This window comes from Limanda limanda, chromosome 14 (genome assembly GCF_963576545.1).
Source record: "Limanda limanda chromosome 14, fLimLim1.1, whole genome shotgun sequence".
Taxonomy (NCBI): domain Eukaryota; kingdom Metazoa; phylum Chordata; class Actinopteri; order Pleuronectiformes; family Pleuronectidae; genus Limanda; species Limanda limanda.
The window spans coordinates 21374061-21399694 of record NC_083649.1 but is presented as its reverse complement, the minus strand read 5'-3'; the positions used below and the strand labels follow the sequence as shown (position 1 = coordinate 21399694).

Here is a 25634-nt window from a genome sequence, read left to right as displayed (position 1 = left end):
CTCCCTGCTTTGAGTTCAGTTTATGTGGGAGAGGTCATGGCAGCTTCAAGGTGATTTGTTTCCCTTTAAAGCTCTGCGACCTCAGCCCCCCGCACAAAAGCTGATTTATGTTTTAACATAACTAAACTGCCCTGTGCAGTTACCTTGAAAGTGTTGGATGACTCATGTAGACTTTTGAACTGGAGCCAGCGGCGAGCTCAGAGCTAAACACAGCCCGATATTTGAAAGATGGGAGCTTGTAAATGTGCTGATGCCATTTATAACACAAATGAAAGTTGCTTACTCTCTCTGGGTGGACACACAGCCTTTAATGATGCCGTCTTCAGTGACAGCTAAGACGTGTTCTGTAGGAGACACTGACTACGTTTACGTGGAAACTATTCTTCAGATAATAACCTGATTAAGATAATCATCTGGCATGACACTCATGTAAGCAGCATTGTAATAGAATAACAGCCTTAAGGCTAGATCCACACTATTATGTTGTCCTTAAAAATACATAAACTCTGCTATGGATACAAGCCATCCACACTTCTCTGAAGTTTAAGGGGCTCTAAAAAAGAGAAGTTTGGAAACTCTGGGCCATGTTTGACTCTGAGAAACACAATGTCTTGCTGATTGGGTCTATTTGGTCACTGCATATCCCTGTACTGATTCGTCAGGCTCCTATCACATGACCCTCTTCCGGAAGGAAACAACCGGCAGTAGCCTCGAGATAGTAGTACCAGTGAAGAACGCAACATGGATAATCAATGAAAAGCATTGCTGGGCCTGTTGTCTTTGCTAACAGCTGTGAGGAAATGCTTTAGGAGATGAGATGTCATGGGAGCATATTATTTTTACACCAGCACATGCATGCCCAGTGTACTTGAGTTGTCACGTGATATGAGTATTCATGTGTTAGTATGGACGAGAACTTAAAATGATACAGAGCAAAAAGCTTTTTTTGCCGTTTTCAAATGAAAGCGTAGTAGTATTAATGTGGAGTATTCTGATCTCAGTCACATTCTGTAGACATACTGTCGATATGTCTCAATCTCATTATAACGTCCTCTTGGAATTTTCAGAGCATTTTGTCCCATTGACATACAGCAGGGTACAAAAGTGTGATGATCTGACTGTGCTCTGTTAACATCATAATTGCCTCAGTGAGTTTCTCTTCACTCAGTTGGAACTTGAATATTATAAAAAATCTAAAAGTGAGATTAAGAAATATACGATGCAGTGCTCTTTTTATTACCTCTACAATCTTTCCCATCCGTCCCTTATTAAGTATAGCGAGCTTTCATGTTTGCTGTGCACGTATCTACCATTTGTACTTTCCATCTTTGCTCCTGGTTTTATATTTGATGTTTATTGCTGATAGAAACCTCTGGAGGCAGACTATATTGCACTCCTCCTCAATAACAGACTCATCTGCAGTAACACTGACAGGAATCAGGAGAGGACCAGCTGAGTAATGGTGGCGTGAAAGGTTGGTCCTATTTCCTGACAGTCTGAATTGGTTTCACATGGAACTGATTGGATTTTTCCACACGGAACGGCACAAGTTTCAACACGCATGCACACACACACACACACATACACACACACACACACACACACGCGCGTACAGATAGCATTCACAGGAACTATAACAACTCTACAGGCTCCTGCAGGCTCAAGTACTTCAACTGTAGTCACCATCTTCCTACGAGCTGGAAATTCTGTGAGGAGATGACGGTTTTAAAATAGTTTTACATTCTATATCAAGATGTATCACGTATTGAGTTCTCATCCTTTTCCACACATAGTGAGTGAAACGCAGCTGAATCATTATTTTGGTAAAGCAGCGGTGGTCATCTTTAAACTGAATGGAAATGTTTTTTACCAGGATGGAATTAAAACGATGACTAATTCGTCCCAGTGCTATGTATTAGAACAATCATCCTCTCCCTGTGGGTGTTGTGAACCACTTCAACAGCTCAGCAGAGTAGTAGAGGTCTCTGAATCATGCAAGTGTTTGTATTATTTCCTTGCTCTTAATTTGACTGGCAGGCATCCAATTTTGATGATGGTATTTATTAGCCTTAAAACTTAATTTATGCACCTTTCGCTTAACTCAAATAGAAAGAGAGATGAACGTAAAGAGCTTAATTATTAGCAGATATGTTTAGCAGTCTACTTTTGCAAAGTCTTTCCTTCTTCATTTAAAGAATAGCTAAACCCCTAAGTTTATGTTGAGGTGCCTCTCCCTGGAAATCCAAAAAATGCTTCCAGAGGGCAGCGCTGGGAGACGACCTGCTGTCGACAGAGAAGACAGACGGGTCGAACCTGGTCTGAGCGCGGCGGTCCCACGTCGTTCGAACAGCTGGCACAGGAGATTATCTCAGCCAGAGGTTCAAAAGGTGTGTGTTTGTGTGAGAGAGAGAAAGCTGAGGGACAGCAGAGGATGTGAGACGTCTCTGCACGGTAGATCTCTATAACTGTCATGACTCGACGTACACATTTGGCCCTGCAACGTCCCAGGATGGTTTGAAACACTAGGTAGCGCCATGAGTAGGGTTGGGTACCGAGAACCGGTTCCAAAATGGAACCGGTTCCAATACAACCGATACCTACCCGGACCGAAATGCAACGGAGATTTCGGTGCCTCATTTCGGTGCCTGAGCCAATGGAAGACTGAGGTCTCCGCTCGTCCCGCCTCCTAACACTTCCGCTCCTTCCTTCACGGGAAGCGGCGGCTCCCGCCGGGCCCCCGCGGCCGGTGGACAGACTCTTGTCCCCGCGCTGCCCGCGCCCCGGGTGCGCCAGGGCTCCCGTGCAGGTGGTGGTGGGGGGGGGGTGTCTCCTCGCGAGACCTCTCCCCGGCGCTGGCTGCCCCCCCCCCCCCTGCCTGGCGCATCTCCTCCGTGGCGGTGCGTCGCGATCGGCTCCGGGTCGGCTCCGGGACCGGCTCGGGACCGGCTCCGGGACCGGCTCCGGGACCGGCTCCGGGACCGGCTCCGGGACCGGCTCCGGGGGCGGGAGGAACGAAGACCACGAAGCCTGCCTGCGACAGCCCCATCACTCGGAGGATGGGAAAGCGACCCTCAGTCTTCATTTGGCTCAGGCACCGAAGTCAGAGTCACGAGTCAGAGTGTGTGTGTTTTGTATTTATTTTTATTTATTTAAGTATAGTGTAAACTTTTGTTAACAGTTCGTATGTTATTCATAGTTTTAAGTTAAAAAGGGTTTTGTATTTATTTATATTTATAATGTACTTTAAACAGTTAATATATTTGGCAATAAAAAAAGTCTTTCTTAGTCAAGCATCGTTTTGTGCACTTTTTTGAAAAAAGTATCGGTTCAGGCACCGTTTAGGCACCGGTATCGTTTTAAAAGTATGGGTTAGGAACCGGTATCGAATAAAAACCAAACGATACCCATCCCTAGCCATGAGCCCTGTGCAACCTATAAATGTAGATTTTCAAATATTTGTTTGTGATTTTCAAAGCAGCATTAATGTGTTTGATCAAAGAACAGTCATATAATTTAGTTTATAGCTTTAAGGACACACAACACACACACACACACACACACACACACACACACACACACACAATGATGGTCAGATAATGTACAGTATATGATATAATTTTATGGAAATGAACACACTGAAAAGTTTGAGTGTGGAGTTATGGGTTGTTTAGCCTTTAGTCAGTCTGCTTATAGAGAATCTATACAGATAGCCATTAACCCAGGAGTTCCTGGCAACTGCTTTATGCACTTTGTCCCCACGAAGGAGATAAATTCTTAAAACTAGTGCATAGCTTCTTCTTGTCTTCACTGCCTTTTTGCTTCACATTTTATGACTTTCCCTAATTGAATGGGGACAACTGGTTAATCTTAAAATGAACAAGATAATGAATTTTCTATGTCCTGTTTATATGGTATAAGCATCTGTGTTCTTTGAAGTGGATTTGAACCCACTTGTTTTAGCTGTTTGAATCATGTTTTGAGTATCAATATTTTACACACATTTGTCTTGGTTGTTTAGGATGATATTGAGGTCTGTATAACATGCAGTGGGAAGGCATGCACAGCAGCTTTCTAAACCATTTATCTTGGTTCTCTTGTGCATCATTGAAACTGTTTGTTGTGAGATAGAGAGTGTAGAGAGATAGAGAAAGAATCAGTCATCAGTGAAATAAGATTTGTCGCGACTCAGTTAGGCTGCATTTGAAGTCGATTGCGTCACAGCAATGCGACTCTACTACCCTATTTCAAAGGCTCTTTTAAAGGCGTCCTTCTGTCCCTTAAAAATGAAAACCAAACCTATCCCACGATTCATTGTGCTTCAGTGACCAACTGTTTATCAAAAGTGATGGCACACTGAACAGCTAACAGTACACATGTTCAACATGTTCAAAAGTCAAGTGGCACTAAAACTTTCTCGACGCGTCCAACTTCAGCTCTGTTACTATAGGGAACACTAATAAGGGGGGGCTGGTGAAGTTGATCATAGAAATCCTTTGTAGACCAAACCCTCTCACTTCGGTTGCCCCCTGAAGGAGGTGGCCTTCTTCGTCCGTATGACCTCATCCTCCGAAGGATGCAGCCACTGACCTGAGATACAGCTGATGACTGTCTGACACTGTAGGGGTTGTAGTATTTTTTGAGAAAGGTCCATCAGGTTTGTTGGTTGGTTGGTTGGTCTGTTTGTCTGGTTTCAAGCAAGATTACAAATATTTTGTACTTTATTAATATTGAGAGATAGAGCACATTTAGGAAACAGATATCTATGATTGTGTGAAATTTGGTGAAGCTTGATTTAATTTGAATGGCACTACTGGGCCTTGGCAGAGTTGTTTGCTCGACAAAGTTCCATTCTGATTTTTCTTGTCTCCTCTTCCTTTAGAGAAGATGCTCCTTGTCTCAAGCCTTTTTACCCATTGACTCTCTCACAAAAACACAGGCAGATGTACACACATGCATAAACACTCACATGCAAACACACACACACACACACACGCACGCACACACACACAGAGAGTTCCTTTAAAAAAAACAATAAGAAGGTTCCATTGCCTCAGACTGTGCAGATACTCCCAGACCTTCTACAAAGATAATCAGGTGCCAGATGTAACTGCTGGAGGTTGTGTCTGCGCTGATGTTCCTGCTTGGAAAATAAAATCTTCAGAATTCTCTGTTGATTATTCAAAGCCCTTAAGGACCCAATTACATAACATGTCATCTAAACAATCATTCAATGTTGGTTCATGGGTTAATGTGCTTACAGGTATAGTTCATTTAAGTTCTTGATTTGTGATTAATGACTTTAGCTTCTCTCACTCTTGATACTGATCACACTGTTTTTCTCCCCCAGGCCATGAAGGTGGTGTCCAAGAAGAAGTTGATCAAGCAGTGTGGTTTTCCACGTAAGTGCCATTCTCTTCATGAAAGATATGGATTCTCATTAGAGAATCAATCTCTTCCTGCCTCCAGATGCACCAGATGCATCCTGTAACCTGATACCAAATATCCACAGTCTAATTCCCTGTGCAATGGCGCACTAAGATAGGTCTGTGTTTTTATTGATAAGTAATTGTTAACGTTTCCACCACAGTGTGTCCTCAGATTCATCGAGAGGCTTCTTCAGTTTAGGTCCACTGGTCGTGTTAGTAACGAACAGATTCATATCTCGTGTCCCTGAGTTATTTATCTCGTTCCCACACGTTATTATATCGCGGTCACGAAGTATAATTTTTCCCAAATGTCACAGGGGGCTGCACATTACCACAATTAGAGATGTTATACCAGCTGTTCTTCCTGCAGTTCGCAGCTGTAACTGTGTTTCTTTTAGTGTGAATAATGTGTTTGCATTCCCTCCTATTCTTATTATCTAACAGGTTGATCCTTGTTGCAGCGTATTCACTGTCCGTGTCTGTGATTGTTCATACACAGTAAACATGTGCACAAGCTCAGATCTTGATGAGGAAAACCTGGGTTGACTTATAGTTGATAGCCCTTCGTGTGACCACTTAGCTCGACTTTGATTGTTAGGTTAAGTTCAGCTGGATCTCGGAAAAGTTGAAATAGATTTCCTAGTTACTCTTTGGTTTTAAAAGTATTTTTTTATTAGTATGTCAGACACACAAATATATATATATATATATTGTAGCAGGAAGGAGATCTGACACAGTATCCCCATTGCATCTTTTCTATTTCTTCCTACCACATTAGAGAAACTGTGTTTATCAAGAGGACTTATGATCAAATGAATCATTGAGAGACGTTGTGTTTGTGCTTCATATGTTTTCCTGCAGGTCGCCCACCCCCAAGAGGACCAAAGGCAGCACAAGGGGAGCAGCCCAAAATCCTAGGACCCCTTGAGAGGGTCTACCAAGAGATCGCCATCCTTAAAAAACTGGACCACATCAACATTGTCAAACTGGTGGAGGTGAGGGTTTCTCTGTTAGCAAATAGTCACAGTGTTTGTACTTACATTGATGCAGCAGATTAGTCAAATGAGGTTTGAAAGTACTTTCATGTTTTGTCTATTTTTTATTATCAAAGTTCCTATTTAGGATACTTGAATGAGAATGAGTAGCAGTTGTTTGCCATGTAAGCAGTGAAGTAGTAAGGACGGCAATGTTAACTTTGAACATAACTATGTTCAACCCATGAAATACAGATTTTTTTTTAATGCATTTGTCAAGAAATATGATATTAAAACTACCAATTAGGTGTTTCATCAACCATTACAGTACAGTCATATTATAAAATTAGGCTAGACAAGGTTCTTACACATGAATTGCAATGAAAGTTTGTGTTGGTGTCTATAAGACTTAGTGGGTTTGTTGAACAACCACAAAAACCTGAATAACAACAACCAACTGACTCAAAACAACCTCAGAGAGAAGCAATCTGACTTCAAAGAGACACAAAACCACAAAAAGATGCAAAACAAAAACAAACTGACACACAGCTATAACAAGGAAGCGCAACATGACTACAAAAAGATGCAAAACATTAACAAACTGACACACAACAATGACAAGGGGATGTAGAGCGCCTTCAAATTGATGCAAAACAACCGATAAGAGAGGCAAAAAAACATGCAAAACATTAACAAAAAGACAGCAATTCGATGCAAAATACCTGGACAAGAGACATTCAATGACCAAAGTATGATACAGAATGCCTTGAAAATTCCCAAATGACAACACAATTAGACAAAAAATAAAAAACAGATGTAACATGCAGGCCTGCTGTTAGTAGTAGTTTGTGTCTTTTTTTGTGTCAGTGTGGATATCTTTTGTCATGTTTGAGGGTTTGTGATGGAGATCATCTTCTCCCTCTCTGGCTAACCTTTCTTGCTGTGCACCCTGATTGGTGCTTTGTAGTTTGTCCGACCAAAGAGAAAGACATACACTGTTCTGCCAGGAAATATGAGATGAGTTTTACCCTCCAGCACATCGATCACACTTCCACCCACTGAACTTTCATGATATGCAGGTGACATATTCTGGAAAACCACAGCATGTGAATTGATTCTCATATTTACAGCAGCTGGCACTCCCTCAAACTTAAGTCGAGACATTTCAAAGTTCGAATGATGGTTTTTTTTTGCGGAGGTGGCTGTTTATGAAATACGATAGCCTGTTTTTGTAGATGTGATTCAAGATGCCTTCCGCTCCCCTGCGATATTATCAGAGCAATTTCGATCTTAGCCAGATGGCGGAGGGAAGAGGGGCGGCGGTGGCGGCCACTGTTGCTGGGAGTGAAGCTCAGGGAGTCAGTCAGTAGGAAAGCTGCCTGGCTTGTTCTGGTGGAGAGAGTGCCAGCAGTGTGCCAGAGTTTTTAAATCAAATTTGAGCACTTCTGCTCCTCTGTGCTTGCTCCATCAGAGAAAAAAAACACACACTGCCACACACACACACACACACACACTAATCTCTTCTCTTATTTGTCCACCCTCACTCTCTCCACATAATGGGCGTGCGTAGGCACAGGGATGACACGGTCTCCCCCTCTCACCATCTATCTCTGTTCATCCGTTTAAATGGGCTTTGCCTGGGTCAGGATCACATTCATTACGGGCGTCCAACTGATTCTTGCAAGGATTCAGTCCAGTCCATCTAATTACGAGCAGATATTTTCATTCATTTTGAAACCTAAGAGCCCGCACTAAGTGGAACAGATTAAACCTGGTGAAAGTGATATGGTCATTTGTCGCAGATGGTTGGAAAGACACGGTAACAACTGGCCCATACTCGCATGCACACATGTTTTCAAAGCGGACACTTAAAATCCAGAGCTCAATTTAAATCCTTTCCCCAGAAGTCAAAGATCTTTAATGCATCTTACATCAATGCATTAGTCAAAATCTACAAATAAAAAAGACTATGGCTTCCACTTTGCACAAAGCAGCTTATTTACTGTTAATAGCTTTTATTTGTTCGTTCACTTTCAACAAAGAGAGAAAAACAATATGGTTAGTAGAGTACAAGACTTCCTGAGCAAACATTCACTTATTGACTGTTTAATGGATTGAAACTGACATTAGTCATGTTCCTGTTTCCTCAGACCTGACATCCTGCCCTTGTTTTTCCACTACTGTGTCCTTGGCAAGCTTTAGCTCCACAGTGATCGTTTAAAATCTCCAGGATATTTGATTTAGACAGATGGATCATGTGTGTCCTGGGGTTTGAGGTGTGAGCTGGTGCCTTTATGCAGTCCTGTGTGAAGGCCTATTTTATTAACCTGGCTGAGGATGTATTTTCCAGGCAGGCAACTGACAAGTGCCTTTAAACACACTGTGGGTCCCAATTCAGGCGCCGTGTAGACCGTGAAGGCTTAACCAAAATGAGAGGGTCTGGTAGATAGATTTCCGTGTTTGGCGTTACCAGTTTGTCCCGCCAAAACTGCTGTCCCTTAGCAACAGAGCTGCAGTTGGACACAACGAGAACGTTTTAAAGCCCCTCAGTTTTTTAAGCATGTGTCTAGTTAGCGGTTCAGTTGAGTTAAAGCCTGAAACATAAGCTTTGCGTTTCCCAGTGAAATTGACTCTATAAAAAACAGTTTGTTGGCCCGAGAAGGATCCACCTTTTGGATTCGATTCTCGGGCATAAAAGGACGCATTTGAGGGAGCCTTTGTAATTGGTCAATCTAGTCGCGCTGCTGTGATGTAATCAATTTTGCTTGGGTCAACTGGTTTGTTAATCTAGTTTCACATGTATGAAAATATCCCTACTAACGCATAATACTAATATAAGTCATGGACCTTAAGTTAGGTGCTGCTTTGAGAAGAAGAAGTATTTATTCCGCTTCTGATTTCTTCTATTACTGCTTTATTATTAAACTTAATTTTGATATAAGACAAAGTGAGTGAAGCAGCTTTTACATTAGAGATGTTCAGATACGATTTTTCCCTTTCCCATATGATTCTGATACCTGGACTTTAGGAATTGGCTGACACCAAGAACTGATTTGATACAAGTGCATTTAAAAAATAACTTTTATAATGTATTTTAATAACATTTTAATATAAATGCTGCTAAGCCTGTACAGATGTGATCATTGCTGTATGGCCTGACTCAGGTGAAATCTTTTGAAAAACAAATCCAGAGACTCAACGGCATTTCATGACTGAAAAAGAACACAAATAAATAAATCTGGGATTACACAATTACTTCCTTTGGAGCGGGGACGAAGAAGGGATTTCCGGAAAAGAAAATTATACTTTCATCAAATTTAGATTTGCGAAATTGTAATTTGATCTAATGCTGGTATTGTTTTATCTCTATTTTAAATGATCATCCCTTTTATTGAAGGTTAAGAGTTTTCTCAAAACCTAAATCCCCCGTGTGAAAAATGAGTGGTTCCAAAACCTAAGAACTGTTTGTGTTATGAAATGTTTGTGATAAATTGTTTTAATTCAGCCACATTCGAGGGTTGTCATTCAGGAATGGCTTTCTCACATCGGATCAGGTTTTTTCCTTCAATAACTGAAATAACTGCATGTTATGTTGACATTGGGTTTTGAATAGTCTGATGGTCTGAAACATCAAAGTGTGACAAATACAAAACAAATAGAATCAAGAAAGAGGCAAGTACTTTTCCCAGTGCTGTATCTCTCCTGATCCTGCGGTGGAGCAGCTCCTCTCAGACTAAACTCAGTGTTGTGCAGTGAACAGCACAGACAGCTGCAGTGATGTCAGGTTTAAATAAGAGAGTGTTTCAGCTCAAACAGACATAGATTTGAAATGTTTACTTAATTTCCTGAGGAGACTCCGACTGTATGAGAGTGGATAACATGGTCACCTCGTAATGGACACCTCTAACCATGGTAACTTAACTGTGCGGCCTCGCATTATCTATTCTCGTTAACTGTACATTACATCGATTGCAGAAGTCCGGGTAGAAAATTACAATCATAAGAGAATACGGAAAAGGACAAAGGGTCTTTTTCTGCCAGTTTTTAAAAGTCATCACAGGTCCCTCTGTTTACTCTGCTCAGTCTTGAAAAAAATAAAATAAAAAACCTTGAACCTCTGAAATGTTTTTATCTTGAATGAATGAATTTACGATTTTTCACTCCCTCCTGTAACTACCAGGACCTTGACGGTTTCTCCATTCATGACGATTGTGTTAATGTTGCAGGTGCTGGATGATCCCGCGGAGGACAACCTTCACATGGGTACGCAGATCTTATGTTCTTTGCTTTCTACATTCGCCCTCTCTCAGTCGCTGGCCTTTGACACCCGGCCACCAACCAAGGTTCACATAACTTATTCATAATTAAGAACATCCCTCGCTCACCACCTAATGGCTCGCACATTATGCAGGAATCCTCCATCAGCACTGCCAGGTCATAGCTAAGACGACAGTCAGTGTAAAACCTTATGATGGCAAATTTAGCTATGATGAGTAACACTGATGCTGGGATGTTGCCTCAGTGGCAGCAGTGGTCTAACCCTGCTGGATGAATGAATGAATAAAATGTTTAATCTGTTCCTAATTCCTCCTCTCTCCCTTTTTCCTGACAGTGTTTGAGCTGATGCCTAAAGGGTGAGTAGAGAACATGTCCTCTCCTTTTTGAATAATTCAAAGCTCATCCCACCGTTCCGCCACCTTCCACTCTACATTTCTCCATCTCTCCATCCCTGCCTGAGTTGTCAGCAGTGTTCCCCTCCATTACTCCACACTGACACGGTGTGGCTGTTTGTTCCATTCCAGCCTTCAAAGGGATTGATAATGTTCTTAGGTTTTCACAGTTATTACCTGTGGCTGCCCGCCCTGTCCACTTTTCAGGTCCTCATGCAACAGCTGCTCCTTCCTGCACCAGTAAAATATCTGTGATGATCTAATGACCTGAGACCTTCTCTTGTTCTAAATGATTGGAGCTGGTGTTATTTCCCATATGTTCAGAAACGTGTCATTCTGCCCTTATTTTATAGAACAAGTGCTCTGTTTGAAATTTGTTTACTTTCTCGTAATGAGTCTGCTGTGGTGTTCCCTATGGGAGGTAGATGATAGACAGACTGAGCTGATTAATACAGCTTCTATTAATCTGTCATCTTCCGCTCATAAAAATAATAACTCGTTACTACTAATCATTTTACTGCTGATGAATACACAAGATGGTTCCACCAGTTGCTGTTTCTATTGACACACAACAACTGGTTCTACCACTTCTAACATACAGGACTAATATTTGTACTCTTGGTTATTCGTATAAGTTCTATGATCTTTTTTTCTGCTTCAAAATTTGTCAGCCCTGCACCAGAGAGCACTTTGTGAAATTTTGTATTCATATATTTACAAACAGACTGCTTCCTTTTTTGCCTTTCAATATGAATACACGTTTGTGGTCTATCATGCATAATTCAAGTTTTTTCTTCTTGACATTTTCTTCTATTTTAAAATGTATTGGAAGGTAAATTACCACAGTCTTTGGGAAATTGTGCGATGTGCATTTTTCATTTCTCAAGAGCATATGTTGAATAGACTGAGACACTTCAGCGTCTGGAACCTTTTGCATGAGGCTGATTTATCATGAAGTTTTTCAGAAATTTTCACCACTAGAATAAATTATAAAAGGACAGATTCTTCATCCTCTTTTCCCTTTTACAGTGACGCTGTGCATAAATCTAGTTTAATAACCAAAATAATTTAATAAATACTGAGTTCAGATGTTCTTAACCTATGTTTTATTCAATTGATCAGTATTTTTGTGTTTCAGGTAATTAACGTACAGGTTAAAGGCACAGAATTGCATCACAGGAGACGTGCAAGGCTGCAACTAGCAATTATTTTCAGTTCCACGTGAAAGAAAATACATGAACCAGCAGTTGAATGTTTAATGTTTGAAATATCAGAGAAAATGTGAAACCCCAACATTTATCCCTGAAGGCTGAGTGAACATTTTCTTCTTTTATCCGACCAAAAGTGAAAAACTAAAATATATTAAGTTTTCTGTGCACAATCAAACAAACCTGACTGTGGCATACGTTAATTGAAAGTGATTTTAAACTAATAGTATATTTTTTCTAATTCAGTTTGTGTCAATGGACTTGTAATTTCATCTACAGTATACTAGTTGGTTTCTGGCTGGCTGGAAAGTATTAAAACTTAGTGTTGAGTACTTGGTATTAAAACACACTATATATACTGAAGGTAAGTGTGGCTACGGTTGGAGAAGAAACTGTTTCATCTGCACATGTTGCTCTTAAAAGCATCTTCATAGATTTGTTGATTTTGCTTCAAATGATATGAGTCCTTTGATTTTTATATACATGGGTACAGGTAGAGCTGGTGCAGGGAGGGTTAATATAAATAAAATATGGTTTATTGTTAATATTGATATTTCTGCATGGTAAAATATGTAGTGATGCAACAACATAACAAAATCTTACAAAAAGATACTGAGCACTTGTGTTTAGGATTCATACAAACAGAAAGACGGATTTTCACTGTAGTCAGTCTGTGATTATTGATCAAATATTAGTTCGACCAGGATGATTAGTGTCTGACTCTCTACAGATGTGTGTACTGCTTCACCGTGTGTGTGTGTGTGTGTGTGTGTGTGTGTGTGTGTGTGTGTGTGTGTGTGTGTGTGTGTGTGTGTGTGTGTGTGTGTGTGTGTGTGTGTGTGTGTGTGTGTGTGTGTGTGTGTGTGTGTGTGCTGTGTGTGTCTGTGTGTGTCTGTGTGTGTCTTTTCTATACTGCCTGTCTGCCTGCATGGATTTCAAGTCCAGTGATGGAAGTGCCCACAGACGATGCTTTTTCAGAGGAGCAGGCGAGGTTATACTTCAGAGACATCATCCTGGGTATAGAATACTGTGAGTATCTTCTGCTTGGAGGCGTCATGAACGGTTTGCCTCTAATGGTCAAGAAAGCATTAGATTAGACTCTTTATGATACCCTATATGATGCTCAAAGTCTAAAGAAGGAACATTTGAACTGCTGTCTCAAAGAAAAAGTATAATATGGTGGTATTTTCCTTTTTCATCTTGAGGAACAAAGTGTTCTGTGACCATCTCTCTCCATGCCCCTGGGGTCTGGCTGCAGTTGAGTGGCGTCCACATCATCAGTATCGAGCCTCTGCTCAGTGACATTTACATTTTTTTTTTCCTCAAGCTGTGGCCTCATTCTCTGTACACGATCCATTTCACTGGGCCATGAGTCTAATGTTTAGAGATTAATGCTGCCTCCTTCTGAGCTCTGACGTCCAGAGACTCACTCTGCACTTTGGGAGTCAGGCGTCAGTCAGATTTGAGGCTCTGTCACAATTCCTGTGATATAACATAAAAGTGCAAAACAGATTATATTTGATACCATTTTTATAAATTTGATTTCAAATGTCCTTTTTGGGAAGTCTGCTATTATTGTATACTGTATGTTAGCCCTTTTTGTGTGACTTGTCTGTTGGATTATGGTTGTGAAAAAGTTACATTAATAAGCAACAGTTGTCTTAAGAAACAACATCAAAGTTATTCTTCATCAACTAACTCAGACATGGGCAAAGTACGGCCCGTTGGGCTTTTTAAATCCAGCCCCCCGAACTTGTACAAATAATAAAAAATTTAATTAAAAAAAAAAAAAAAAAAATTAATTTTTTTTTTTTTTTTTTAAACTAAAAATTTAGTAGCACTTAAATGGCACGTACTTATAGCACTTTGTAGTTTTGCTTCATTTTTTAAGAAATGGGTTTGAACCCTCGAGTTGAATGCACCTATTGTCAGTCGCTTTGGATAAAAGCATCAGCTAAATTAAATTTGACCGGGAGTGTGGTGTATAGGGCTCGAAGGGGCACATGATCTCCCTTCACTTTTTCCCTTTGCCCTGTGAGCCCTTCTGTAAAATGAGAGGATCAAGGAAACGAAAAGTGGACAATGAGTGCCGAGTGTTTAACACGGAGTCGACAACAAAATACTTTTTCACTGAAGTCCAATCGAAGGCTGTATGCCTGATATGCAGAGAAACTGTCGCAGTTTTCATGGAGTACAACATCAGCCGTCACTTTGCTACGAAGCATGCTAACTACGCTAGCAAGCAGTCAACGCAAGAACGGGTGGCTGCAGCTCAGAGGTTGGCGACTAATTTACAGACTCAGCAACATTTTTTTTCACAGACAAACTGCGATTGAAGAGTCATCTACCAAGGCATGTTTTTTGGGGGGCATTCGAAATAGCAAAGGCTAGCAAGCCTTTCTCTGAAGGCGAGTTTTTGTTAAATGGCCTTGCAAATAAGTGCTTTGCTACTTGGTAAAGGCCAAATCCTTTCATGTAATGATTTTTCCATGTCATTTATATTAGTTCACAAAAACACTCTATCCATCTGGTTCCTGGCCCGGCCCCTCTGTCAAATTTTAGAACCCATTGTGGCCCGCGAGTCAAAATGTTTGCCCACCCCTGAACTAACTGCACAGACCCAGTAACAAAACCTCTTAATCTAAAAGTTAGGAGCCTGTTTTTTACAGCTAGTCTTGTTTAAGGTGACCTCAGAGAAAATATTTACTGATTCCTTAAAACTAGAAATAAAAATAAAATGTTTTAATTCTTAATATGAAAATTATAACACGTTTTGATTTAACTGTTAACACACAATTGTTTCGTTAATTCATTGTGCAATTTATTCATACGCCTATTTAATGATTACTTATTTGTGTAATCTCAACAGTTTCTGTAGCTCACATTTTTTCTTTAATTGAAGTATTATTAAAGCAAACCATAATTTAATTGCCAGGGCCTTGAATAGGTCAAGAGCCCTGTGTTTTTTAAAAAGACCTCCTCAGACATGAAGGCACCACTTATCCAATCAGTCAAGTGTCCAGGGCTTAGCTGTAGACAGCTGTTAATTACAATTTAAATATTAAAACTGCTCTCAACATTTTTGGCTTGTGACACCTTAAACACTGGGGTCTGCTCCAAGTTCTCTAAACCTCAGTTAGTTTAATTTAAATTAGCCCAAGTGACACAGTCACTTCAAAAGCTAGAGTTGTCTACACTTGCTATTATAGATGGATAAGTGCATCGGCAGCATCTTCCTTCAGTCGTTTGTTTCCATGGTCCAAAGTCAAAAGAGTGAAACATTTGGGAAGCTGCTACTGATACACTATTCCATTTGACACGTGTAGACAAACTTATTTTGAAATCACATGAGGCCAAGTGTGAGAGGATCCATGAAGGGATTAAGGAGCGGTATTTTGAGGAGGGGGCAAAGCAGCGCTGACCTTTCTCCTCAGCTTAGGAATGGTGTCTGTACTTTGACATAGACCGCCTCCTTCACTCCTCTTTAGTTTTTGTTGTCATGCCTACATTCCCACAACAGGAGTCGGCCCTTAAGTGTTGAGACACGTGTCACTCAGAACTCAAGAGGACTCTGGGAGCAGAGATCAAACACAAGGATATTAATGACTCCTGTAGAAACCTCTTGCTACGAGACATGATGATTTTCACTGACAAATGTTGAACTGTCACAGAATCACATTTTCACTTAACTATTATCAAGATCAAAATATATCACAATATCAGTTGAGAAAATGTGAATGATAATTTTACTATAATATTAACGCAAGAATTGTAATTTATGAGGAAAACCTTTTATTTTTGATTATTAGTAGTATTAGAAGTTGTTTATATTAGCATTGAATAATATTAAACCATGCATGGGTTTCACATATGCTCATCTTCAGCATTCAGCACATTCGACATGGGCACAAACACACACACACACACAATATTATCATGCACGTATTATTTACAAGATATCAACATTACATTTTTTAAATTATCACCAATAACAAGATATCATCAGATAACAAACTCCCCAGGATTCATCCACATTTTCCCAGAGGATAAACTTTTTCCAATTTACTCGTCAGGTTTTATTATAGCAGCTCTTAACGCCTGCTGAAAAACGTCCTCTTTGTCATCCTCAGTGCACTATCAGAAGATTGTCCACCGGGACATCAAGCCCTCCAACTTGTTACTGGGGGACGACGGCCACGTGAAGATTGCAGACTTTGGGGTCAGCAACCAGTTTGAGGGCAACGATGCTTTGCTGTCCAGTACAGCCGGCACTCCAGCCTTCATGGCCCCAGAGACGCTGTCAGACCAGCGCAAGAGCTTCAGTGGAAAAGTGAGCTACAGTCCTTTTATATGTGCTCGTCTGGTGTCCGTCTGAGCTGCTGATTTGAAAAAGAGAACCAGCAAACCATGACCTTTGCTGACTTGTTAATGTGAGATGCAGATTGTCTTTGTCAGCAATTTCCTCTTTAGCTGCAATTTACGAGTGGAATCCTACTGAAAACAAAGACATTAGCAGACTATAGGAGGGGAGCTAAGCTATCAGGTTTGCGTACATGTTATTGATGAGGGGAAAGATTCACATCATTATACTGCGCTGCTACTTTTAACAGTCAAGCAATGATCAGTCATGTTTTTCCAGGACAATCTACCATTCTGCAATGTCGCTACAGTAAATCCTTATTATTTCGCTGTCTGACTGATGAATTTACACCAGCTGAGTGTTGGAGAATCCACATTGGCTGCCACTCTTGACATTAAGATTTACCAACTTTTCACATTCCTTTGTTTTCAAAAGCACTTAGCAACAACTCTGTCAAAGACCTTTTAGACAAAACTAATTTCCACAGAAGAGAGTGGTCAGGACTGCTGTGTGAGCACAAGGCCAGGCTTTCTGTCCACAGGCAAATTCCATGCGCACATTGCCATTACACTGGTGATGCCGAGTGCATCATTGAGGCGGGGCGGAGTCTAGTCGCACAGTGTATTATTACACTATTACACTATTTTAATTTTGGAATGTTCATGCGGGTGCTGGTCTCTGAATTGGAGATAAAAATTCCTTCGGGTGGGTGATGGGTGGATGAGTCAAACATACGTGCGGATGAGGATGATGTCAGAGCCGATCCGAGCATCTCTAAAATATATGGTCCAGCCATATACAAGGTTTTTTACCACTGTATATAGAGATGGACGAAGCTATCGATCTCCCCCTTGTGGCTGGCTGCAGTATTGAGTAACTGAATGATGTTTTTGTGCAGTATGAGTGACGTTTTGAGGCTCGTGTTCCCAAATGTACCTGCTGATTTATGAAAGATTAACAACAAAGGCTGAGCTCTCAACCCCCTGACATGCTATTCATCTCCGGCATTAGCAGTTAAAGTCATGTACCCTTCTACAGCCGTCATCACCAAAGGCATACAGATGGTTCTGCTCCAGGACTGAACCCGCATTTGCATATTAAAAGGGCCAGAATAGAATATTTGATTGCAGACAAAACACCATTCGGGACTTAGGGTTGAGTATTTCCTGGAGCTTTGAAGTGGGACTTTTTCTCTAATTAGTCTTGCATTCATCTTGATTCAGATTTGTTCGACCCACATCTCGGAGAGCTTTGTGTCCAGTATTCACCAACATTTGTGATTTTTGTGCAAGTCTACTGTGAAATATTGAATACTCCAGGAGTACTTTGGGCCATTAGTACATGCTATACAGGTCAGACATGAATAGTTTTTGTGCTTTTGTTGATCGTTAACATCCATCTCCAAGGTTATCTGATGGTAGAGGTCCCCAGAAAATGTCTTATAAATCACAGCCGATAGCGATTATATGTGACCTTGATGGTTTTTATAAATGTTGGTGTTTGGACCTTTTGATCTCATTTTGTCACTATGTCACATTAAACCCCACAGGCTCTGGACGTGTGGGCCATGGGAGTCACTCTCTACTGTTTCGTCTTTGGAAAGGCAAGTCTGCACATTTTCTCTCCGTCTGTCACTTATCACTATCTGCTGCACACACTGTAACAGTAAAGGCTGGAAAGTGTTCATTGTAACAGGGCTTGTTAGCAGAACACAGGGACACTTTCAGTGGGGATACTATCAATTACCAATTTTTTTTACATTTGATTCTGCACCAGTTTATTGGCATAATTCATTTGAATGCAGACCACAAGCTGCTGTTATTTGTCTTGCTTGTCTCTGGGCATGCAGTTTTTCTTCTGGCAAAGTAGTAATTCAATGTTCCAGCTTGTGTTTTTCACTCTCTCTTCTGCTCCATCTGCAGTGTCCGTTTATCGACGAGTACATATTGGCCTTGCACAACAAGATCAGGACCAGGTCTGTGGATTTCCCCGAAGTGTAAGTCCATCTCCTGCATCCGTCTCACTCCTCCGCTTGATTAAAAGAGACAGCAGTGACGTAACAGCCAAGCGGTCACAGCTCTATCCGTCTCATCTGCATTGCCATCGCAGAAGCATTTCATTCTCGTTTCCAGATACAAATTACACTTCCAAAAAAAATGAGTAGCTCAGCACAGTAGTCGGTGCCAGCACACAGTAAATGTCACCTGCCTGTGATCAAAACAAGCACGGGAGAGAGAGAGAAAACAAACAGGGGCAGCAGCAGCAGCATGGACACATACAAGCTGCTGGGCCTCCCCTATCTCCCATCCACCTGAAAGGTTAAAGATAAACATGGAGATCTATGTTGAAAAGATGGAGGGAGAAGAAGTGATAAAAAAAAAAGCCAGGAAGAGCCGTGGTGATAGACTCAAGTGTAAACACAGCACCGGTGAAGGGGCCCTGAGTGGCAGTTGGAGGATGTGTCAGTAAAGGGTGTTGTGTCATTAATGACGGTAAAGTGCCTTCGCCCACAGGCTCAAGAGACTGCGTGCTGTGCCGACAGCTTCTTCACTAAACACCACCCTCCTAACACAATAGCTAATGAAATCACATAATGAAATCATCTCCACGCTGCACCTATCGACGACAGCTGTATACCCCTGTCAGCTCTGACAGGGTCATTTCTCTATGGGTGCAGTGCATGTAATGTCGCTATACTATTACCATTGCGATCACACAAACTTTTACAGAGATAGTAGATAGATAATAGTAATAATAGATTATTTACTTCTACCATGCCTCCCTCATAGATCGTGTCAGATGCATTTCAGAGCTCCTACATTCACAAAACCATTTATTTCTATCAGCTGTCATGTTATTTTGTATTATTATTTATTGTTGTGGTAGGTAGTACACACATTAAAAAACAGCTAAACCTTTTAGAAAACTGTGGTTGATCAATTATGTGTTAAACCTCCTCACTGTGCTCGTACACTACAAGCCTTATATAGATGTGTATTGAACCTTTGTTATATTGCTATTGATGAAAATCATATAGTGCATGGATCAGGACAGGAAATGAAGAAAGGCTATTTAATATTTGAGATTGTTGTGTGGGAAAAATGTTATTAGGCTGCAGGCGTCAAGGCCACCATCAAGGTCCAACAAGGACAAACAAATATAATAGCCCTCCAACACAACCCAATACAATATGAATAATTAATCCTTGTTAAACATGAGGGTTGCTACACAAGGCCAAAGTCTTAACAATTGTAACAAAGTACACACAGTTGGATGAAGGAAATGTCCTCTGAGTCCAGTGCCAGCTGTTCTTCTGGTAGCTGTCCTCAAAACAACATAAGCTACTGTATATGTAATGGTTTACAGGGATTATCTCACTTTAAGTGCAGATCATGATCTCACATCAATAATTAGAACTCAGAAGGTGACTTTAAACACCCTTTGCAGTAAACTCTTGTTTACCCTGTATGGGTCGTGAAGACGTGATTACAGGGAGCAACATGTCATCCAATTTAAAAAGTAAATCCTTTTACGGTTTGACTAAAAGTCTGTACATGTTTGAATAAGTCACTGAGCACTATTTAATTTGACAATTTGATTGTTGGTTAATTCAGACCCTCCAGATGGTCACTGTGCGGTCAGTCTGCTACCATCCACAAGCGACAGGTTGGACTGAACCAAATCAAAGATCTAAATGTGTGATCGTTTTTAATTGCTCATGTCTGTCACTTGCTGAAAATAGAATGAGGATAATTTGTTCTGGCTGCTCGAATGTCATCACCTGGCTGAAGGGACCATGTGATGGTAGATTTATCTTCTTAAAGACAAATAGCGGTTGAGCAAATACCACCACATTCTGCCTCTCATTGGAAGAGGCTCAGTTTGCTGCATCACTGATGAAAGCTTCATTCACAACTTGTCATGATAAGACCACCCATCATGCATTGTGCCCAACATTTCCTCAATATACCCCAAAAATAAAAAAGCTAAGTTTATATAAGATATTTCCCCCATAGTTCGATTTACAATATCAATATATGCTATTTGGCACATTATTCATCAACATCTTAAATATTTTAAAGAAAACTACTTTAGCTATTGAAAGAAAACCATCTGTGGATGTTGTCTAAGATGTTTGTATTTTACAGTTGCTTTTTTTTTTACACTCAAAGCCACCATATGGGTTATATGTTTATGTATATTATGTATTTATTTGTTATACGTTATAGTTATCTATATAAATATATGTTATTTATACATAGGATCTTACCATCATACACTGCCGAAATTAAAATGTGTGTGGCTGCTGCCTTTGCCGCTCATGACTGACTGACTCACCATAAAGTTGTGGTACTTAAGCAGGTCTCTGAATAGCACTTATTTTGAGCCTTCTGAGAAATAACATTTCTATGATGTGAGCAATTTCCAAAACCCGAACATGGCTTCCAGAAAAGACTTGTTTTGTCCACAAACCAAAGGTATTCACTTAAGTGTCAAAGAAACCAGAACAAATTCACATTTAAAAAGCTGAAATCAAAGAATATTCAACTCTTTTCATTTAATTAACACTAACACTAACAAATATGAATCGACACAAATTGTTGTAAATTAATTAAGTAGTCCATTACTGAATTATTAATCGCTTAAATGTTGCAGCCTGACTTAGAGTGCATGAAACACACAGGGATAATGATCTTGATGCCTGTGGTGTCTATTATCTTAACCCTCATTCTAAATTATCTGTATCTTTATCTTGTGTTTCATGCAGACCAAAGATCAGTGAAGAGCTGCGGACTCTGATCTTGCGGATGCTGGACAAGAACCCAGACTCCAGGATCACCATCCCTGAGATCAAGGTAACGTGTAGAGAACAGAGGAGTTGTGATACGACCCCCTGGGCTGCGTGACAGGCAGCAAGCATGAGCCTGATCATTTCAAAGAGGATTTTTAGCGGTTTCACAGGACCGGGCATCTCTCTGCGCTGCGGCGGGGTTCATTAGACATGCTGTGTCACCGCAGGGCAGGATGAAGCCTGTTGGTCCCGGTGGAGAAGCGGGCTGAAACTGGGTCCGTCAGTGCCAGAGGGGCAGGGAGGTCGTGGACCTGCAGCCATGAACAGAAGACTGTCCCTCCTCTCCCCCACCGCGTGTTACCATGACACACACTAATCATGTGCGAGTGGTTTTCTCACTAAAGACAAAACCTGCCAATCAATTGAGATTGGTAGATTATTATAGCATAGTGTACTACTTGATTTTGAATTCTTTGTAAATGGTCTGTATTTATATAGAGCTTTTCTAGTCTTGATGACCACTCAAAGCGCTTTACAGCACAGTCGAGCCCCCTGAGGCACAGCCGCCCCTTTGTCAATTGCTGTCAACGTGTATTGAAGCTCACAGATCTTCTGGTGTCTTCCTTGTTGGGGAAAATTTTGATTGCTTTGGGTTTTTCTTTCAACAGCCTAGTCCTTCAGTTTCAGAGCAGGACTTATTGATTTCACCTTCAAGATTTTGTTATGTATATACATATATGTATTTATAATTTTTCACTCAAAACCTTGAGCCTACAGTCAAATGTATGATGTTCAGGTCAGTCGGGACATTAAATTTGTCAACCCTTCACCTGAAATGAATAAGTACTGCTCTCAAACTGAAAGACCACGCTCAAAGACAGGAAAAGCGCCCACAGATTAATGGATATTGAACAGGGCGGCGCGGTGGTGCAGCGATGAGCACCATCAGCTCACAGCTTCTCTTCATAGCAAGAAGGTTTCGTGTACAAGCCCAATTGACAACTCTCAATTGCCCATAGCTACAAACACAAGCATAATTGTCTGTCCGTTGCCACCATGTGTCAGTGCTGTGATATCGCTGGAAGCCTGTTGGGACCGGCTCAAAAGGAGAAGCGCTAAAGCTACTGGGTGGATGATGATGATGATGATGAAGGAAAGTGAACTCTCAGAATCATCATCATTTTGAAGGAGTAGTGATCCTTAATTGTGTTTTCAGTTTTCTTGTCAAAATGCTAATTGTGTAGTCATGTTAGAATACTGTACATATAATAAGTATAAGTACATCATTAAGCCATTACACTGGGTGACAAGTTCCTTCATGATGATGAACATGGATACTGTAGTTTCCTGTATCAATCACTGATTTGCCGTCCTGCTGCTATAAACATTACAGATCCACAGCCACAGCAGATAAAAATATAAGAAAACATAGACTATCTGCAACTTAAGAATTCAAATAAATCTTAATTTGATCAATAAGGAAGTAACAAATATAAACTGAGTCACTATAGTCACTTTGACCCTTCAGCAGCATTTGTGCCGTGGGTTCAGTTGTCACATTCAGTCACATGCATGTGTGTGTTTGTGTGTTTAGTTGGACCAGTGGGTGACCCAGGGTGGCAGCGACCCCTTGCCCCTGGAGGAGGAGCACTGCTCTGTGGTGGAGGTGACGGAGGAGGACATCCAGAATTCAGTCAAGTTTGTCCCCAGCCTCTCTGCAGTGGTAAGAAGCGGCCGAGTGTCCTGCGTCCACCGAGCACCAGTCTTCAGCACTGAGTGGTAGCTGTCCCTCAACAGCTGCATTATTGTGTTCACCATAAATGTGACAGAATAACAAGCAGCACAGAGACCGACAGAACAACAAAGCCTTGTTTAGGGACAAGACATGCATTTAAGTTCAGATATTATCCTGAAATATTCTGGAGCATCTGTATGTGAGAACACAAATGTCCACATCACTTGCTCCTGACGTTTTTCCGAAAAAATATTCACATTGAGCGCGTGGTCGTGTTGATGGTGTCTCTGGAAGAATACAAATATCCCAGGATGTAATGAGGTGCCATACACGTTGGACATTTTAGACACTCATTGCTCGACTATTCAAAACATTCAGACATAGTTGGGTTTAAAGCTGCTTTCAGACACGCATTGACCTCCTGATAATCTCCTGACATATTGCTCCGGACTTTCTCCACCTGCAAGCCCCCTAGTAAGAACTCAATAGAATGTCTGAGTGAAGCCACAAGAAGTTTGAAGGAATAACTCTGGAGAGTTCTCCGCAATCAAGTGAAAAGGAAAAAGAAAACAAATATGTCAGGGTGGAAAAGAGGAAAACTATATATATATATTGACGATGCCAACAAAGATTTAAAATTTGAAAGATTTAAGATTTAAGAGGTTTATAGTGACACTGGTTTTCGATGTGCTGTAAACAGAAACACTCAGTATTTATGTCCTGCCTCCTGTAGGTTCTTCTGAGGCACTACCATCTGACCCCATTTACGTAACATTTTATTTTCTAAGCTTTTTTGAAGAACACAATGTTTGCGAACAAGGATACGTTTTCAAAATATATTCATCGATGTGTCTCATTGCTCAAAGCTCTAAAAGTTCACCTACTGAATCAGGAGTGGTGCATGGATGTTGGATATAGAATTGGCCCCTTCACTGTTAAAGCAGACACTGGGTATGAGCCAGCTGTTATTTGTTAACAGCAGCTTTTAGCTGGAGTGCTCACAGGAAAAGCTTCAGTCAGGACAAACTCTGTCAATACATGAAAGCAGAATAAAAGCTGTTCTTACAGAGAGACTCTGATGGAATCTGTTGATCTGTTTGTGGATGGTGTGAAGCCTCTGTCAGAGGTCACCATGTCACACACTCAAGCTCTAAACACACATTACATTGATCACGAAAGCATTGACCTTATTGACCTAAACACACAGTCAGAGTGGACCCTGTCTTTCCTTATAACATGCATCTTTTCCTCACCTGTTTCTGCACAAAACAACAAAAATCTGATTACTATGCAAGAGAGATTTCCCTTCTTTTTCTGTGAATGACTTTTGAGATTCACACAGTCTCTGGCTCAGAAAACAAGCCCTTGTGTTGTTCTCCCTGTTAGGAGTCAGGTATTCTGCTCTTTTATTTATTCTCTGCACAAGCACCACACAACAAAGCGGCTCTTGTGCGCGTTTGTAACCATTGTGTTTTTGTGAATGTTTCAGATCTTGGTGAAGGCCATGCTGAGGAAGCGCTCCTTCAGTAACCCCTTTGAATGCCCAAGCAGGAGAGAGGAGCGCTCCATGTCTGCACCTGGCAGTCTGCTCATGTAAGCTCCAGTCCACACATCCTTGCACATCTACTGCATGAGGAGAAACTCCAATAAAACCACAGAGGCTCGATCTTATTGTTGAGGTTACACAGATGGATACCTCACACCTGTCTCCTCTCTCTGCTGCATCTGGTTAACTAGCACTCATCCCGGCGATGGCAGCAACTGCTTTTTGTTGCCATAGCACCATAATTCATTCTTTCATTGTTTGCAGTGGAGCTTACAGCTTTTCTAAGTGTCTCTTTCTGTGTTGCTCTCAGCTTTGAATGGTGGAAGGGTTTGGGGAGAAAAAGAATGACACAGATCCATCAGAGCCTCGGGCTGACCTTGGAAAGTCTTATCACATCGTGCAGTTTTAATATATTTATGCAGTCAAAGGCAGATCGGAGCGAGTATAGCTGTCCCCTGCTGTACTGCAGCTGCCCTCTGGACAGTGTAATCCATGATTAGTGTCCACGAAGATGGACGACTGTGGAGCTGAATGTGAAGCACACGCTAAGCTCCTGTTGTGAGGCTTTTTTTTCTTTGAGGATTTCTCTATCTAGCTCGAGGTTTTCCCCTGTTACACTCAGAGCCCATAGTTGCTATTTAGTGTCTTCAGGAGACATGAATCAATACTGCCCCCTGTTGGATAATGAAGGGGGAAAAAGCAATACTTTACTGATAGCACCAAGTATTTTCCTTTTTGTGATAGAATGCACCTAGATTTATGGGCAATGTGGTTTTAACTGTTAGAAACAGCTGACGTGACGTCCAATGACTCTCCCTGTACTGCATTTCATATTAATACTGCAATAATTCTAGAGGCGATTAAAGAGAGTTATCTGATCAACACTGCAAATAATTATTATTGCTGTTATGGTTTTAGTATTC

At 41.0% G+C, this 25634-nt stretch overlaps 1 protein-coding gene across 1 annotated transcript in view; it reads left to right on the top strand.

The window, feature by feature from the left end:
• The window catches only part of camkk1a (calcium/calmodulin-dependent protein kinase kinase 1, alpha a), a 70382-nt gene that overhangs the window by 40481 nt on the left and 4267 nt on the right, over nt 1-25634 (top strand). Inside the window, exons 6-16 of the mRNA XM_061085898.1 lie at nt 5348-5399; nt 6288-6421; nt 10627-10663; nt 11013-11034; nt 13219-13307; nt 16409-16608; nt 18188-18241; nt 18561-18634; nt 21407-21494; nt 23025-23153; nt 24655-24758. Of these exons, the coding sequence (XP_060941881.1) occupies nt 5348-5399; nt 6288-6421; nt 10627-10663; nt 11013-11034; nt 13219-13307; nt 16409-16608; nt 18188-18241; nt 18561-18634; nt 21407-21494; nt 23025-23153; nt 24655-24758 (983 nt within the window). The remainder of the gene's footprint in view (nt 1-5347; nt 5400-6287; nt 6422-10626; nt 10664-11012; nt 11035-13218; nt 13308-16408; nt 16609-18187; nt 18242-18560; nt 18635-21406; nt 21495-23024; nt 23154-24654; nt 24759-25634) is intronic.